The sequence below is a fragment of the Leishmania donovani genome, chromosome 25, assembly GCF_000227135.1.
Source record: "Leishmania donovani BPK282A1 complete genome, chromosome 25".
NCBI classification, from domain to species: Eukaryota; Euglenozoa; class Kinetoplastea; order Trypanosomatida; family Trypanosomatidae; genus Leishmania; species Leishmania donovani.
Window position 1 is genome coordinate 440210 of NC_018252.1, and position 18086 is coordinate 458295.

Genomic DNA, 18086 nt, shown 5'->3' on the forward strand with positions numbered 1-18086 from the left:
TTGAGGTGTATCCATGACGTTCGCCATGCGCTCAGCTCCAACACGCTCGTCTACTAAAAGGGGCACTAACGATAGCACGGTGAGCATTATTGTCGCATCCTTGTTGATAGGCTGATACTCGACGCTCACCTCTCCGTGTCCCTCTCGCCTCAGTGCGCAACACTTCCTTTGCGAAACAGGCCCGCAACGACACGCACATATGCCTTCGCCAGCGCCCATCTCGCGCGCGCGCTCTCTCACTCTGCCACAATTCTTTCTGTGCTGCTGTAATCGAGAGAGAAGGCAAAAACAAATTCGTTTTTCATTTTTTTTTTGGCAACGTGCCCACATTCGAACAGGTCAACCACATACGCACACACGCATGGCAACACCACAGCTCATCGACCTCTGCGGCACTACGGCTAAGCCAAGCGCATCGGGCCAAGCCAACATCGCTCGATGTCGTTTCGGCCCCCCACCCCCACCCCCACTGCAATGTCGCTGCGAGCAGCGCAGGGTGGGCCCAGGATTACGCTCGGCATTGCCACAACGCAGCTAAAGCAGAAAACAGGAGGTGCATGCGAGCATTCGTTGAAGCGTCGACACAATACGCAGTGAGCTGCTCCAAGCGTGGTCATGACTGCAGGTCTCTTCGGCACAGCACCAGCCCAGACCTGTCCGCCGACACGAAGAGTGTGGGGATACTAGGCCCTGATACCAGGGCGAGGTGGATGGCATCCTCAGGGCCTAAACGTCTTGGGAGCGCAAAAAGATGAAAGAAGAAAAAGCATAGAAGGCAAGGGGTCGGTACAGGGTAAGACAACACCACAGATCTCAGCGATAACAGAACGCGACATGACCGCGAAAAGACAGAGACCAAGCGGGGTGGTCCGTGGACACGAAAATACGCAGGAAAGGGTGCATGATGAACGATATCTGAAGCAAGCACGCCGTCTGGCTTATGTCTGTGTGTCTGTGTGTGTGTGTGTGTGGGTGGGTGGGTGTGTGTGATGGTGGTGCTGGTGGTGGACGGCGGGCTTGAAGAGAATAGTCAACCGATTAGATAGTTTTTTTATAGAGAGATATCATAGCGTGACGTGCAGACGAACAGCACACGAAACCGTAACGCGGAACATGAAACGAAACAAAAAAGGGAAAAGATAAAAACATAACGGGAAAAACGAGGGCCACGAGCACTGTGTGCGTGCGCCTGTGTGCTTGCGCCTAACCAGCCGAAGGGCGAGTAGGCAAGGAGGGGGTGGGGGGGCTGATGTCAGCACCGGCTCAAAGCACGCGTGAGGAGCTTCCGCACGAAAACGCCACCGTCACTGGCAGTTTTATCGCACGTGCACGCACGCTGTGGAGCGAAAAAAAAAAAAAAACAGAGGATGAGAGGCGCGCCCCATGCAGTGAAGGTGTCACCACGAGGGAGGCAGCGAGGGGTGAGGGGAGGAAAAAGAGCAGCAGCAGCAGCAGCAGCAGCAGCGAGCACTCCCCTGCTTCAGCAGGCGTGGGGGTGCGAAAAGCGCGTGTCGCACGGCACGCTGCTTCCGTCATCGCCCTTCCTCTGGGTGTCCGCCGGTGCGCACCGGCTACTTTCTCGGGCTTCGTCCTCTCCTCCCCGGCGCCATCGGCACCTCCTGTAGAAGAAAAAAAGAAGTGCAACGGAGCTGAAGCGCAGCCCACACTCAGGCACGCACTCGCACGCCCCACTGTGCGCTAGCAATAAGGCAGGAAAAGGAGAAAAGGGTGGTGCACAGGCCCCTCGCAACAGTCCCACGCAGCAGTGCGAGTGGACACACAGCAGGCGCGCATGGGTGTGCGCAAAGACCGCCCCCCCCCCACCCTCTCTCGCACGCCGCTGAAGGGGCGGAAGCAAGGTGAATAACGCACAGAGAGCGGTGGAGGGAGGATGGAGACGCACCCTCTGCTCGCGCACTCCTCACGGCTTGACAATGGGCCCCTTGAGGGCAAAGTGGATCGCCTTCGGCTCCGTGTACATGTCGATGACTTCCTTGCCCAGCTCCCGACCAATGCCGCTCTGCTTGAAGCCGCCAAACGGCATGGAGACGCAGAAGTCGTTCCAGGTGTTCACCCACACCGTGCCGGCGTTGAGGTATGTCGAATAGCGGAGCGCAGTGTCCATGCTGCGCGTACAGATGCCAGCAGCCAGCCCGTAGATACTGTTGTTCGCGCGCTTCACGGCCTCGTCCATGTCCTTGAACTTCATCACGCACGTTACGGGGCCAAAGATCTCCTCCTTGCAGATCCGCATGTCCTCCTTCACTTCCGAAAATATGGTCGGCTGCACGAAATAGCCCTTGTCGCCGATCCTCTTGCCGCCAGTCACCACCGTCGCGCCAGCCTTCACACCGTCCTCGATGTACATGAGCACCCGCTCGTGCTGCTTCTTCGACACCAATGGGCCCATGTTGTTCGCCGTGTCGTTGCCTGGTCCCACCCTGCGCGCCTCCGCGTTCTTGCGCAGACGCGACACGAACTCGTCGTACACAGACTCGTGTACATAAATGCGCGACGACGCCGTGCACACCTGGCCCGTGTTGAAGTAGACACCGGTCGTCGCGACCTGCGCCGCCTCCTCCAAGTCGGCGTCCTCGCACACGATCAGCGCAGACTTGCCGCCAAGCTCCAGAGACACCTTCTTCAGGTTGGTCTCCGCCGCCATCCGCATCACCTGGTGGCCAACAGCTGTCGAGCCCGTAAAGGCAACCTTGTCCACGTCCATGTGGCGCGCAATATCCGCGCCTGCGGTCGCGCCGAAGCCCGGCAAGATGTTCAGCACGCCGTCCGGGTATCCAGCCTCCATCGCCATCTCGCCAAGGCGCAGCGCACTCAGCGGCGTCTGCTCCGCGGGCTTCAGCACAACCGTGTTGCCCAATGCAAGTGCAGGGCTGAGCTTGAACGCAGCCATCAGAAGCGGGAAGTTCCAAGGGATGATCTGGCCGCACACGCCGATTGGCTGGCGCTTCACAATGCCGAGGAAGTTGCCAGAGCGCGGCGGCACGGAGCCATTCACCTTGTCCGCGAGTCCAGCGCAGTACCGGAAGCACTCCACCGAAAGCGCCACGTCCACGTTCAGTGCCACCTCGTACGGCTTGCCATTGTCCAGGCTCTCCAGCGCAGCCATCTCTTTGCTGTTCTTCTCCAGGATGTCCGCCAGGCGCAGCATCAGATTGCGGCGCCAGTGGCCGTCGGTCATGCGGAAGGACTCAAAGGCGTGGCGGGCAGCCTTCACGGCAAGGTCCACGTCTGCCTTTTCGGCCTCCGCGACGTTCGCGATCACCTTTTCATCCGCGGGGTTCACAACCTCGAATGTCTTACCAGATACCGCCGGCACGAACTTGCCGTTGATCAGCAACTTGTCCTGGATGTGCGTGACCTTGGGGGCCATCTCCAGGCGAGTGAGGGTGGCACGCAGCATTGTTGGATGCGACGCGTGCAGGTGGTGGGGGTGTGACGACTGGGCAGGGGGGGGGGGGGAAGAGAGAGAGAGAAAGAGGGGCGGGAGTAGATGCACGTGCTGTGTGCGTCTGTGTGTTTTCTTGCCGATGTTGCGCTCCTTTTTGAGTTCGTTTTTGAAAGGGCCTCTGGTGAGAGACGGGCGCGAGATGAACGGGTGCATGCGCCACCACGAGGGAGTGGGGACCAAGTGATGTGCATACGAGGATGGGGGGGGGGGGCGTGTGGGGCGATGTTGAGGAGCGAGCCAGGTTGAGCACGCCGAGGAGTAAGAGTTGTGTACACATCGGTTGCAAGGCATATAACAGATGAAGAGGGATGGCGCGGAGCACGAGGAGGCAATAAAAGGACAAGGCATGGAGAAACGCAACGACGCATGAGTGCATGAGCGGCACACGCACACACGTACGCACCGCACGCAAGAGGAAAGTCCATCTGTGCATAAGTTGTGTGAGCGAGCGAGGGAGAACGAGGTGATGCGGAGGGGGCCATGAGGAGAAGGACCGTTCCGTGGCCATCACTCTCTCCTACCGCTTCCGCACAGCCCCTCCTTACCGCGCAGTCCGGACATACCCACCAGACCCCCTCCTTGGGGGGTATGAGCACGAGCACGCCTGCGAGCAAGCACGGATAAGGAGACACACACACAGGTATTCTCTCTAGCTGCAGACTCGCGCTGCACACCGCTTTGAATGAAAAAAAAAACGAAAAGCCTGTGCAGCGGTGAAGCCCAGACATCCTTTGCTGGGCACAAGAGCGCTGGCAGTGTCGGCTATCCGCACGTCACGCCGCCCTCCTCCCTCTCCCTCACCCCCTCCCTCGTTGGGGTAAGGATGAGGGAGGGGGTGAGGGAGGGCGAGGGTGAGGAAGGAGGAAGGCGGGGCAGCGGTAGGGCCTCGGCTTTGTTTTTTTTTTCGTGTGCGCGTGTTTTCATTTGTGCTGTTTCGTTTCTCTTGCGACACACCGCCGCTACCCCTTCACGGCTACTACGAGGGATCCGGCGTGCACACACACACACACAACAGACATAGAGATAGTCATAGACATAGACAGTGGAGGATGGGGGGGGGGGGCATTGGATCAAGGCGAATCCCATGTAAGCCCCCTTTGCCTGCTATGACTCTCCCTCTGTCGGTGTTTCTCGGTGTGTGTGTGTGTGTGGTGGAGCATGAGACCGCGAGACAGACAGAAAGGTGGGCGGGTGGGAGCGAAGAGTACGTCGCAGAAAGGAAACCTATAAAACAAAGGGGAACTACGAGAAAAAAAATTCCTTTTAAAGGCACACACATACACACATGCGCATGCATATATGTATACGCACACACACACGCCGACAGAGAACAGCACCCAACAACAGCAACAACGACACACACACGCACATATACCGATAGACGGACGCAGTTACACTCTCAGGCATTGTACTAATACGTGTCCTCCCCTTTGGTGCCGACACACACGCACACACAGACACAACTCAGCGGCTTACTGCATGGCGTGCCGAGGTGAGCGCACGCACAGACAAGGACACAACTATAAGCAGCCTCCTCAAGCAACATGCGCACATGCACAAGGGCACTAGTAGGCAAGATTCGTCAGAGAAGGTGTTCCGTGTCCATGGGCGCCTGTCAGTACATGCGTCGCTACAGCGGGTCATACACCACCTCGTAAAGAATGACCATCACGCATGAGAAATAGAGAGATCCCTACTAGGAAAAGAGCAACAAGAAATATGCGCAAGGACGTGCACACGGCAGGCATCAGCGCGGAGGCAAACGCGAGGAAGAAGCGCACTGCTCTCAGCCTGACGCTCTTCGCCCCCATCCCATCCCCCTCCCAGAAATGCACACGCACTTTCACCGATGACCCGTACACAGACTCCGGCCACGCACAGGAGGACGGAAGAGAGAAGAGCCTCGGCCATCGATGGCTCGGCACTGCCTCGTGGCGTATACAAACGGGCCCACATCATCTTACCAGAGAGCGCTCCTGCCGGCTGCATCGCGGAGAGAAAACAGCGACTGCAAGCTGAACGATGGGGGGGGGGGACGGCCTTAGCGTGATGGAAGCAGAGACCCGGCTTCAAGATGCGTGGATGTACGTCACACGTAGAAGCACCGAAGGACGCGCGTATTTGGCTGCGTGTGAGTGCACGCGTGTGCGTCAGCACTGGCGTGTGGCAATGCAGCTTAAGCGGGGATGTAGAACTTGCGCTGGCCAGGAGCAGCCGTATCGCCGAGCGCGGCCGCGTATTCGTCGCTGTATTGCCACACGTGCGACATGTGGTCCCACGGGGAGTTGTTGATGGCCTCCTCCCACTCCTTGTTGACCGTCTTGCGCCACGTCGGGTTGTTTGCCGGCATATACGTTCCGTAGTAGTACTTTAGCCCGCTGAAAATGATGAAACCGTGCGTTGCCAGCACCATCACCATGAGAATGACCGGGTGGCGGGGGAGCTTCTGGCCCTCGCCGAAGATCTTGTCCGACACACGCATCGCGATGACGGTGTCAACTGCATCCTTAAACTGCTGGGGGTCCTTGAAGTGCGCCAGCGCCTCTGGTGGGTAGAAGACCTCCTTCTTCATGGCGTAGACCCACTTGAAGCTGTATGCGAAAGGGTTCGGGATGCGTGCGCGATACTCGGCAAGCGTCGTGGCCGGAGCCCAAACACCGAACGGACGCGGCATGGCGCAGGAAGGAGATACGTGTAAATGGAAGCCGAGGTGGAGAAAGAGCTTTGTGGCGTGTGTGGTGCGGAGGCCACTGAGGAGGAGGCGGGGCGGTCGCGGTCGCGGTGGCGATGATGATGGACGCCTTTTTCCCTTAACGGGGCGCTACCGAGACAAGATCGCGATGCTTACGACGAGGAGGGCACGCGAGGCAGTGTCGCCCCAACAGAAATCGAGAAGAGGGATAACGCCACAGGAGCTCGCAGTCGCCCAACAGAAAACGCGACGCGCACGCGCAACAAGATCCGTGCACATGCGGAGGCGATGTAACAACAACAAAATGGAGAGAATGTAGCGGAGAAGAAGTGGAGGAGAGTCCTGAAGCAACAAGCACACATGCAACTTCCCGATACACATGTAAACTCAGCAGCGCCATGGACATGACCCACAAGAAAGCATACCGCAGGAAGGAAGAGAAGGAGAGAGGAGGGGGAGGGTCGCGTGTGTCTACTCCCCCTTGGCGAAGAAATCGCGCACCTGTCGCATCTTCTCTCCGAGCGCGGGCCACTAACGTCCTTTCTGCACACATAGAGCTGCGAGAGAAGAGTGACTCCCGCATCGCGGCGGTAGATAGTGAAAAGTATAGGGGGTCGGCGAGGTGTGCGCACGCCTCACCAAACACCAAGCATATGCACACTTCGCCCGATGGCCCGCCACTTGGCCCTTTGCCTTCTCCCGCATCCTCCTCCTCACTGATCAACCCTCCCGCTCTCGAACGCGCATGCGCCCATGCACTCAGGCCCCTGTGAAGGTGGTGCAACATGACGTACGTTGCCGCCATGCTCGACTCTAGCAGTGTCGCTCTTCGCATCAAGCGGCGCGGAGCGAGGAGGCAGAGGTGGGGGGAATGAGTCGATGGTAGAAGAGAGAGGGACGACGCTGCAGATACAGCTTCTACCGATGCGTGTGCGTGTTCTCTTTTCACGTGCGACCCCAACACAGGGAAACACACACCTGCAGATAAGGAGAAGCACCTAGCCAGCATCGAGCGCACAAAAGCCGACACAGCACACGGCTGTCGAGCCAAAGATGCAGCACGTGCGCAGACACTATACATACACATGCACACGCACATGCATACGCTTATCCACAAGGGTTGGGAGGGGGGAAGGGAGGGGGGGGGGCAAGAGAGGAAAGCGACGTATGAGCAAAGAACGGAGCCGCACATGCAGCCATACACCCCTCCCCACTCAACCACGAAAGGAGAGAGGCTCGTTTGTGTGTGTGTGTGTGTGTGTGTGTGTCCTCCTCCGTATCAGCCACGTCACGCACGAGCGAACAGCGTCCAAAGCATCCGGCATTCCTACACAAGCAAGCACAGGCACATCACTTTGAGGCGGCAGCGGCTCTACGCGTCGGCCGCCTTCCTCCGCGAAGCGCCGTTCCCTCTTCTTCTTGCTACCGTTTCTTCTGCACGTCGGCCAACGATGAAGTCGGTGACGTTAGTGGGCGGCCGTCGGCGGATGTGATGATGGGCGGCAGCGGCGTCCCCGTCAGAGGCGACGTGTCCTGGTTTTCCTCCGGCACACGAGCACCCTCGTCATCGTCGTCGTCCTCGAGCTCCTCTGTGAAGCCGTACTCCTCTGTCATAATGTACTTTAAGTACTCACCGAAGTCGCTTGCCACGACAGAGAAGCTGTCCGGATTCCCGTGCACAAACTGTATCACCTGCCCATACATGCCGCCGTGAAGCTCGACAGGCTTGAAGTCGATGTAGAGTCGCGAGGCAGCAAAGTGCTTCGGCGGTGACGACGGCGTGTGCGCACGGGGCGGGGCCCGCGCAGGAGAGAACCTTGAGCTGTTCGCCGCATTCCTCGTCGCAGCAGCCGCTGTCATCTTGGCAGGATCAGCATCCGGGATTATCGGTGTTGAGCCCCGCACGTGTGGTTGCACGCTGTCGGCAAACACGAGCCACTGGTGAAAGCTGGCGTGGATGTCGATGCGGGGGTCAACGTAGACGACACGCGGCTCCCCACTGAACGGCGTCGGCGCTGGCGTCGTCGCAAAGGATGTCTTCGCATCACCAGCAGGGGCGCCATACGAAGCTACTGCATTCAGCGCGCTGCCGGCGCTGAGCGACGATGGCGGCGGCAGTGTTGGAGGAGAGCCGTAAACAATCTTATACCCCGAGTACACGGAAGCGATGGAGTGCGCGTTGGGCGTAGCACCGCTGGCGGCAGACGGTGGCGAGTCGCCCGCTGCGCCGCCCTCGCCACTGCACTGCGCCGTCACACACACAGCGTCGTGCAGCCCTCCGCCGGCGGTGGCGGTGGACGCCGGCGAAGACGGCTTTGGTGTGGAAGGAGGCGGTGGCGACGACGATTGTGTTGCGGCGGCTACCGTTGGGGGGGCCCACCCCTCACTTTCATCGGGCAGCGTAGCAGGAGGTGGCGGGAACTGCTGCTCTGCCACCAGCATCTGCTCCACCGACTTGAGGTAGTATGGGCAGCTCGTGTATGTGGAGCCGAGGATGGGCAGCGCCACAAAATGCGGGAGCGGGCGACGCTGCCGCGGCCCGGCCATTGTGTTCACCTTCTTGGCAATCTGCGACTTTATAAAGGCGGCCGCCTCAGAAGCCATCGCAGCAGCAGCCGTCGCCTTGGCAGCGCTCTTCGCGGCCGTCTTGTAGGTCGGCGCCGTAGGCGACGCGCCGGCTTCAGCCGAGCGTGCCGTCGTGGTGGTGGTGGTGGTGGTAGACGTGGTGGACGTCGCACTACCGCTTTTCCCTGCGGTCACTGTCACCATCGCACTCGCCGATGGTGCGTGCGGCTGCGCCGCGGCAGCCGACGGTTTCACGGAGCCCGGTGGGGCTTGCAGCGTCTCCCAGCACGTGCCGTTCACACGCTGGAGAAGGTACAGCAGCTCCGCCGGAGTGCCGGGGTAGGACTGGCGTAGACGAGTGAGCTGGTGCTCCTCAGCCCTTGGCAGTTTGTCGAGCTGCCGAATACAGTACGTTGGGAGATGTTGCCGCAATGTTGTCACGTAGGCATCGACGAGGCGCCGCGACACCTCGGCCGTGCGAGGGCCTTTGGGCATAGCGATGCACGACTTGCCGTTGCGCGAATTAAGAACAGAGTAGAGAGAGAAAGGGATGCAGCAGCAGCCGACTCGTAAGAGAGCAGCCGCTAGCAGAAGAAAAAGGCGAGGGTCAACGAGAGGTAGAGAGTTGCGTGCGCAACGGCAAGGACGAGTAGAAGGCTCAGACACGCGGGGAAGAGTGCCAGAGACACTCCTGCTAGTGCGCCCTGTGTGTGGGTGCTTCACTTCTCTAAGCTGAACGAGCAGCCTGCACTCGTGTGCGTACATGAATACGCCCTTTCCTTCCTCAGCGTGAGAGGGAAGGGGGCGAGGGGGGTGTTGCACGCAGGCCATTAAGCGAGTCGGCACATTCGTCCCAGTCGGACCGACCTCTTTGGGGAGGGGGGGGGGTGCGGCCGAGCCGCTTACACCGAGGACCATACCGGGATGGCACAGAGCGCGCCTTTTTCATACAAGGGCGTGTCGGCGCGCGCGCACCGCCTGCGCTTGTGCATGCACGGACGAGAGTGCGGAGCCACCCACCCTTCCAGTTACATGTCGCACATCCCCCGTGTCGCCAGTTGTGTCTCTTGGAGCTCGGTATACGGGATCGCAACTCGGCCCGCCGGCGGACGTTTCGCCGCATTGTGTGTAACGAGCCGAGGATCAGGTGTGGCAGAGGAGGTATGCAGTCATTGAGCTATGCGTTGACGGCAGGACTGTGCGGAGGTAGCCCGTGAGGACAGCAGCGGTTGCAGAGGCGCCATCCAAATAAAGGTGAGCCGCAGCTCCAGCAGACAAGAAAACAAAAGGCGCCTCATGTGTGCGGCGCGCTTAAACGGTCGGCGGGGCCGTGCCCCCATCGTGTGCCTGTGGTGGCACCCTGATTTCCCGCTGCTCTGCGGGCGTGGGCTCTCTTCGTCCCGTCTCACCGTCTCATGCTCCTGCTCGCGGCCGCGCATCAGGGCTCACAGGGCCCATTGCCCGCTCGTACCGAGAGTTTGCGCTGCAGAGGGTGAGCACGCGCGAGAGCTGTGCCGGAGTGAGGAGAGAGTCGAAGGCTCTCTTCAAGACCAACGCAGTGTTGCGGTTCTCTGGAGACTTCATGTCGCGCCCGTTGAATACGACACCGTAGATCGTCGAGGGGACGACAACGAGGGTCTGCATCGTGTATGTGTCTGCGGTGTACGCACTGGTCCTCACGATCTGGACAAGGTTTGAGTACTCAGTGAGGCCCACGTGAGCATCCGCTTCGTTTCCCAGCAGCGGGCGCGGGCGCCCTCCACCGATTTGCTGAGAGCCGCTTCGAGGCAGATGCTGTGTGCCGGGTCCTCGAGGTGACGGACATACTCCTCTGACACCTGCAACCTGTTCCTCAGCAGCATGAATGATTGCATCATCCGTAATCAGAATCCCCACGTGCACAGTAGGATATCCGCCCGTTCCCCAGTCTTCGAAGTTTACGGGGGGTGCCATCCTTAGCTGGAGCTATAGGTGTTGAACTCCGCGGCTGCAAGGCTTGGCCATGCACGAGAAGCCCCCCTGCACAGCTGCTTTTCTGGGATCCGCCCATCGCAAACTCAACGGATGAGCCCCACTCCTCCTCCCTGCGTCACCGAGACCATCATCTGCATACGGAATGCTCCTATCGCGTGAGACAGGGCTCGGAGTGGAGTGGGGGATCAATGGAATGCGGCACTGATGGACTTGCGAGTATCCGATTCTTTTCCGCAGGCACCGGCGTACACGCGCTCGCTGGCGTAGGACGTCGAAGTGGCAAGGAGAGAATCAAGCGAGAGCGTGCGAGTTCGTCGGTAGCACTCTCTGTCGAAGACACGGCCTTTTCCGTCATAGGCATGAATAAGTTGTGTAGTGAAGAGGAGCGGAGCTTTTCCTGTCGTGCAGTTAGCTTCTGCGAGCGTGTTTGGATGGCAACGAGGAGTGCCGACGAAGATGTCGTCTATCCGACTGCCTCTGCGAAGGAGGTGAGCATCTCACACGCAGGGCGCCGGAAAGGAAAACATGGGGGGAGGGGGGCAGGAGCAGGGAGAGAGGCTGTGGCGGTCAGATGGCTGCTGGTGAAGCGCAGCCCAGTGTCGTGTCCGGGAGAGGAGGTGGAGGCAGTAGTGGGCGTGTGCGGATGCGTTTTTGTTGCTGTTTCAGCTTGTCTTCCACCTCGAAACGAAAACGAGCATCCACGGGCCAGGTCACGTCTGCCACACTCATGCGTGTGTGGATCGCCGTGAGTTCGCGAGACAGAGAGGGGAAAGACAAAGAGCAACAGGTAGGTGAGCGCAGCAGAGGAAGAGGCGCAGGAGGGACGAGGGCACGCATCATCGCCCTGAGAGGGGAGGGGGACGTAGGCGCGCGCACAACGGAAGTGGTCCCTGCTTCGCGCATGCGCCTTCGTAGGAGGAGGACAAGAGGAGCCCCTGATGTCTGGCGTGGGTCCGCCTTCGCGTATGTGCCCGAGATCCGAAAACGGTGAGGAAGAGAAAAGGGCGAGGGTAGAAGGCATACATACAACACACACAACGCACACACACACACATACGCACACATCAGTCACGTATAGGAGATCTCATGCTCGGCGATCCTCCATCCAGCGCACACGCACACGCACATACCGCGCATGTTCCTCCCCACTACCACCCACCCTCTGGAGGCATGTGCCCACAGTCTCCGGTCGGCATCAGGGTAGGTTGCTGATGATGTTGTACGGAGCACCTCGGCGGTACGTTGCCGGCGTGTGAGTAGCCGGTGTCCACACCGCTTCGCGCTCGTTGGAATCGCTGCTGCGGTCGTCGCGACAGCCTACGCCGTCAGAGGGTGCCAACGCTAGCCCGTTCCACCTTGCTCCGCGGCAGCCCGGTGGCACGGCACGACGCAGCGGTGACGGAGGCGACGGCGCAGCGCGGGCATAGGCAGGTCCTCTGATAGAGGCATCGTGACTGACACTGGGCGTCGGCGACATTCTGATGTGCGTGATCCTGTCTTGAGGGGCGACCTCGTAGCAAGATGGCGACGGTGGCAGCAGTGACAACGGCGTAGGTGGGCCGCCCTTTGCCGATGTCGGCGCCGACACCCCCAGAGGCATGAGCGAGGGCAAGCGCGCAGGACATGTCGGATAAACGTTACGCAGCGCACGGCCTTCTCGCGGCAGCAGAGCCGGTGACGCAAGACCGAGTCCATGCAGTGGTGGCGACGCCAGCAGTGGAAGCCCGGGTAGACCAGGAGTGCTGAAGGCAGCAGCAGCAGCAGCGCCGGCAGCTGGTGAGGGCGCTGCCATACCAGTGTCTACCCGGGCGCCCAGTTTTTTGCTTTTGCGCCGCCGATGGCAGCGGTAGCATTCGTTGAGGACGAAAACGGTAATGCGCGCGCAGGAGACGGCGCCCGCAGTAGCTTGCCGCGCTCAGACACGGTGGTGTGGTCGAAAAAGCTGTGAAAAACGACGAAGTTGTTTACCTGCGGCGTGTACGCGGCGAGTCCGTAGTGCTTCCTGAGGAAGCCGAGCAGCTTGTTGCTGGGGCGGTCAATGGCCAGCACCTCGGGCCTGGACACGTGCTCCGCCTTGAGCATGTGCGAGTAAAGCGTCTTCCCGTATCCTTGCCGCTGGCAACTCTCGTCCACATAGAAGTCCAGCACGCAGAGGGGGTCCACCTCCACCAGGCCACAGGTAACGGGGTGCGTCACGAACAGCTTCTTCACGCCCACCTTCAGAATGCCGACACCGCGGTGGTTCTGGGTAAGCAAGTAGAGCCGGAAGGTGCTGTTCTCCCGGAGTCGCGCCACAGAGGTGAGCACAGTGTTGATCTCCTGCGCCTGCTGGCTACGGGCGCCGAGGATATCGATAGTGCGGCACAGCTTGCGCTCCAGGTCCTGCTGCGCCGCTTCCGCACCGCCGCGGCGAGCAGCATTGCGCAGAGCGTCGAGGTCCGCGCCAGTCCATCGAGAGACGCCGTCTGGCACCAAGGTCAGCTCAGGCACCTCCTCGTCTGCCAGTTTTGTCGCGGTCAGCTGCGCTGGCCGACGACGCATCACGATAGAGGGAGCGGAGTGGATCGTCGAGGAAGCAGTCAGAACGGACCGCGAAACGAATAGAAAAGAGCGAAAGCGAACGGCAAGGACGGCGGTGGAGATCCGAAAGACGGAAAGTGCATGGATCGCTGTGTCCCGTGGTGTTGATGGTGGGGTGGTGGCGGCGGGAGGGGCCAGCTCAGCTAAGCTAATCTACACCCACGGCCCCGTCAGAACAGCGAGAGAGGTAGCGCAAAACAAAAACAAAGGTGCATCCGCAGCAGACTCCAGAGGCGCCTTTTGTGCGCCAATGTACGTGTGCGCGCTGCGTTGGTTTGTTGTTCGACACGCGTGGGCCTCCTCCTGCGCACACGAGCTGCACGCGAAGGGCGGGGGCGGGCGGGGGTGACCCGGTCAGCAGCGCACACAAATGCAGGAGGTGGAGGCGCGAGAGAAGGCAAACAAGGAGGTCGTCAGTGGTGTCACGAAAAAGGGTGGTAAAGTGGCGGAGAACGTCGGGGTCATGGTAACGGCATATCGTGTGCAGAGGGCCTTGCGCAGCCTTGGAGGACATCAACAGGCAGGGGCGGGATTGACTCGCGGAGGGGGTGCGTAGATGACGCCTCGGCGGACAGTGTATGATCCGCGGCACAGGAATGCAGACGCCGATGGAGGTGGCATCTGTCTCCTGAATCTCCCTCCCCTGCACACCAGCAACCGGTAAGAGGTGGTGACCTCTTCCGCCATATACACGCACATACATACACAGCCGCGCATGCACGTGTGCGTGGCGTCCAAAGTAGCTGTGCGGCACCGTGTGGCAATTCTCTGCAAGTTGTGCATGTGAAACGCGCCTACGCCCACCGACGACGACGCGCGCGGAGCGGGAGGGTGCAACAGCAAGTACACCAGAAGCGAAGAACAGCGAGAGAGGGAAGAAGGGGAATAGACAAAGAAGGGCGCTGATGGTTGCTGTGCGGATACGAGCAAGCAATGAAAAAAATCAAGAGAAGCACCCGCAAGCCGAAGGCCAGCGCCACGCACTCACCCACGCACCAACTCATGGCGCCCTGTCATTCCCTTTCCCGCTCTGCAGCATGGCCCGCAACGGCAAAACACTCGTGACACACAGAAAGGAGGAGAAGGCGGATGAAGCAGCCGCAGCAGCGGAAGAAGAGGGGGAGGAGGGGTGCTCGGTGTGTACGTCGTGTGTTAGCTCAAATCATCCAGCCGTAACTTGGTCGGATCGCGGCTCTTCCTCTTGGGGCACACCGCCATCCATATCAACGTCAGCAGCGACATGCCCAAAAAGCAGAACTGCGCCCACCTAATAAACACGCCGATGCCGCGCAGACGCGTCACGAAGACGTTCATCAGACCGTTGATGGCGGTCATAGTGGCATAGTCCTGGAAGGAGTGGACAACGAAGTAGATTACGGCGTAGGAGGTGATCAGAAGAAGGCTCACATTGAACAGGAAGGCGTTCACGAGGGTGTCGTGCTTCTTCATCGGGTGTATCTGGAAGAAGACGAGGCGAAGCCCCAGCGCGATCTGCCCCTGGAACGTCGACCACGTGAGGTAGAAGGCAAGGACGCCGTAGGCGCAGACGCCGCACAACGCGAAGGCGTTGTTGAGGCGCAGCAGTAGCGTGTTGAGAAACGGGTCCGCGTCGAAGGTGTTGTAGACGAAAATCTGCAGGCACCACATGATCGCCGTGACGATGCAGACGACCCCCAGCGCCAGCTTGCCATACACAATGAAAGGCGAGCCACCGGCTTTCGTGTATGCCCAAATGAGCTGCGCCTGTTGCGCCTCCAGGAAGTACACCTCGTTGCGCAGGATATTGATCTTGTTCTTCGTGGAGCGCGAGATGCTGCCGCGGCTTTCTTGCTGCAGCCCCATGCACAGTTCCAGCATGGCGTCCGCCTTGGCCAGAATGATGGCCATCTCCTCCGCAAACCTGCTCGCGCCAATGGCCTTGGGGCGCGACTTGAAGTTCTGGATGAGGCTCATGGGGTAGGCAACAATACCGGCGCCGCCGTAGAAGAAGAAGAAGATCCACCCAAAGAAACAGAGCATGCCAATGCAGTAGGTGTAGATGCTCACGGAGACGGTGATGGTTGACTTGATCGAGTTGCCCACGTAGCTGATGGTAGAGCTCTCCGGCAAGGCCATTTGCGGGTTGCCCTTGTAGGCCTGGAATGCGATATCTGCGACGCCCTGAAAGTGGTAGCAGAGGCCCACGATAAGGGCGAACAGGAAGGCGATGATAACGGTAGAGATGACGCCGTGTGAGACCTGTGTGCCGAAGCTCGGCTTATCCGGGTCATATGCCTCATAGAAGAACATGAAGAAGGGGCACACCACGACCGCCATGACAGCCATCATCCACAGCACAATTTCCCACATCAGCTGCGTATTGAGAGTTTGGACGTACTTGTGCGCGACGGTGGGGTCTGGCGAGTTCGCGACATCGTACGGGACGAGCAGGATGCTGCCCATGGCCAGAATGAGCCCGAGACCGGCGACGGCCTTCGGCACATAGTCCCACTTCGAGTCCTCCTCCGACTGAAAGTAGATGAACGTGTAGATGGTGAGGCCGACGCAGACGAGCGCCACCACGACGATCAGCACGATGAGCCACCAGTTGAGCATGACGATGGGTACGAAGACGGCTGTTGGGGTGTGGGGGAGGGGCAGAATGGCGCGGGAAGCGGGCGAAGCCGCAGCAGCGCTCTGACTGAGGCTATAAGTACAGAAGACCCGACGCGTGCACTCACGGGCACAAAGGCGAAGTGTGGAGAAGAGAGATGAGGCAATGAGAGAAAGACGGAGATGCTGTCGACGCCAGCGAAGGCGCCCTGTAAATCAGTCTGTGTATGCGTGTGCGTGTGTGCACGAGCACGAGACGCCGCAAGCAAGGGCAAGAGAAAACAGAGAGAGACAAGGCAAAAAGACAAACACGCACGTGCGTCCTCCCCTCCCTCCGAACCTATCCTCTTTTAAGCAAGCACGTCACAAGAAGGCACACGCACACGCGCGCCGAGCGATGCAGCAGCAGCAGCACGCGAGGCCACAGAAGCACGGCAGCTAAACGAGGCCGCCAAGGCAGATGAGCCGAGTGGATGACGCAGAGTGGGATGGAGAGGCAAAGGCAGCAAACGAAACTAGAAGTGTAACGTAGCAACTGAGATTCGTCAGTTGCAGGAGTAAGGTGCACGGCAGGCACCGCTCACATACGCGCACACGCAGACAGAGATGAAGTTCATTATGAGCAGCAGCAGCGGTGGGCGGCGGACGGCGCAGAACGGGGTTGAAGACGGAGGAGAAGAAAGGGAAGAGCAGTGGAAAGCGAAACGGGAGAGGGGGCATGTCTCACCATCAAGAAGAGTGCAAGAGGTGAGTATGGATGGCTGCATGAAGTCGGATGCGGAGGGGGGCACCTCGGCACGGAAGCCATGCGGCTGCCTTGCATTCGAGCTCTCCCCCTCCCTTGGTCGCTTCTTGAACACCACTGCCATGTTCCTCGCCCCGAATCGTCTCAATCTTCCATTTCTACGCCACGAAACCACTATAGCACAGGTGATGAGGCGAGGCGGGCAAGGGAAGCGTTCGCAGAGAACAGGAAGAAGGAGAGAGACGGCATTTCACGCCCCGTTCAAGCTGCGCAGACGCATACGCACGCACATGCCGCACGTTTCTGTCTGTTCTGTGCTTTTGTTGTTTTTGTTAGTTCAGCGTCGCACATGTCCTTCTCTCCTTTTTCAGGGGATATTCGCTGCTTAAGCTACTCTTGCACGCATACACACACGCAAGGACACCCAAAACAAGGCCAACAGCCCACCCCACCCACTCACTCGGGCACTTCCTCACAGAGATGCACGCGCATGCCGTGCGCAGCCACGCATGACCTGCTCGCGGGTCACGGCACAAACGCCGATACGTCTCCGTGTGTGTGCGTGTGTGCCGTCAGATTGAGATGAGGAGAGGAAAGGGGAAGGAAGGGCGGGAGAAGAGAATAGAGAGTGTGCATCTCTTTACCATGGCGTGCACTCGCCTTACTATGGCTACAACTACTCTCTCTCTCTATATATATACGAGCGACAGAGAGAAAAAAAAACGGAAAGAACACGAGGGCCGCATCCGAAATGGAAACAGAGAGAGGGACGGGGCGGATGAAGATGGGCGCGCAAGTGTGTTCTGGACACCGACACACGCACACGTACGCTGCGCCCCCTCGCCCGCGCCCCCGCTTCCGTGCCATCGCCACACTAGCTCACGTACAGGTCCGCTACAAAACGAGAACAAACCAACAACGGCACCCCTACCGGCCTCCTCATCATCCCCAGCGCACTCGCAACCCAGAGCGCAGGAGGACGAGCATGATCAGACTAAGAGAAACGTCCGACGCCTTCGGTGACAGTTCCACCCCAAGAAAGACTCGCAGCCAGACACGCGGCGGCGAAAGAAAGAAAAACGGGTGTGGAAGCGAACCTAGGGCAACGCTGCACCCTTCCCCTTCAATCCTCCCGCTAGCTGCTGCCTGTGAAAGAAAACATGTAAGAGCACGAGATACGCCGCGCTCGCCACGTGGGACATTCCGTGGCTGTCACGCGAACGCCGTCAAGCACGCACCCGCGGACTCACGTGTCGCGTCGCTGGCGGCCTACTGCGAGTCCGAGGCGTTCGCGGCCTGGCGCGCGCGACGCTGCTTCTCCATCGCTGCAGCCTCCTCCGCCATGGCCTTCGCCTTCTCCAGAACAGACTTGATGCCGCCAACCATGTAGAACGCCATCTCCGGGATCTGGTCGTACGACCCCATCAGCAGGCCAGAGAACGACTCCACCGTGTCGGCCAGCTGCACGT

At 59.7% G+C, this 18086-nt stretch overlaps 5 protein-coding genes across 5 annotated transcripts; all 5 read right to left on the reverse strand.

The window, feature by feature from the left end:
• Positions 1-1921: 1921 nt before the first annotated feature.
• On the reverse strand, positions 1922-3421 carry LDBPK_251160 (aldehyde dehydrogenase, mitochondrial precursor; the record flags this gene model as incomplete). The annotated part of the gene is made up of 1 exon (XM_003861398.1): positions 1922-3421. One exon carries the CDS (start codon positions 3419-3421, stop codon positions 1922-1924), a length of 1500 nt encoding a protein of 499 aa, XP_003861446.1.
• A 2224-nt stretch (positions 3422-5645) lies between these two features.
• Positions 5646-6143, reverse strand: LDBPK_251170 (cytochrome c oxidase VII, putative; the record flags this gene model as incomplete). The annotated part of the gene is made up of 1 exon (XM_003861399.1): positions 5646-6143. One exon carries the CDS (start codon positions 6141-6143, stop codon positions 5646-5648), a length of 498 nt encoding a protein of 165 aa, XP_003861447.1.
• A 1440-nt stretch (positions 6144-7583) lies between these two features.
• On the reverse strand, positions 7584-9221 carry LDBPK_251180 (hypothetical protein, unknown function; the record flags this gene model as incomplete). The annotated part of the gene is made up of 1 exon (XM_003861400.1): positions 7584-9221. The coding sequence occupies one exon, from the start codon at positions 9219-9221 to the stop codon at positions 7584-7586; it is 1638 nt and encodes a 545-aa protein (XP_003861448.1).
• Positions 9222-12500: 3279 nt separating this feature from the next.
• LDBPK_251190 (hypothetical protein, conserved) lies at positions 12501-13241 on the reverse strand (the record flags this gene model as incomplete). Its single annotated transcript, XM_003861401.1, has 1 exon — positions 12501-13241. One exon carries the CDS (start codon positions 13239-13241, stop codon positions 12501-12503), a length of 741 nt encoding a protein of 246 aa, XP_003861449.1.
• Positions 13242-14432: 1191 nt separating this feature from the next.
• Positions 14433-15875, reverse strand: LDBPK_251200 (hypothetical protein, conserved; the record flags this gene model as incomplete). The annotated part of the gene is made up of 1 exon (XM_003861402.1): positions 14433-15875. One exon carries the CDS (start codon positions 15873-15875, stop codon positions 14433-14435), a length of 1443 nt encoding a protein of 480 aa, XP_003861450.1.
• Positions 15876-18086: the final 2211 nt, after the last annotated feature.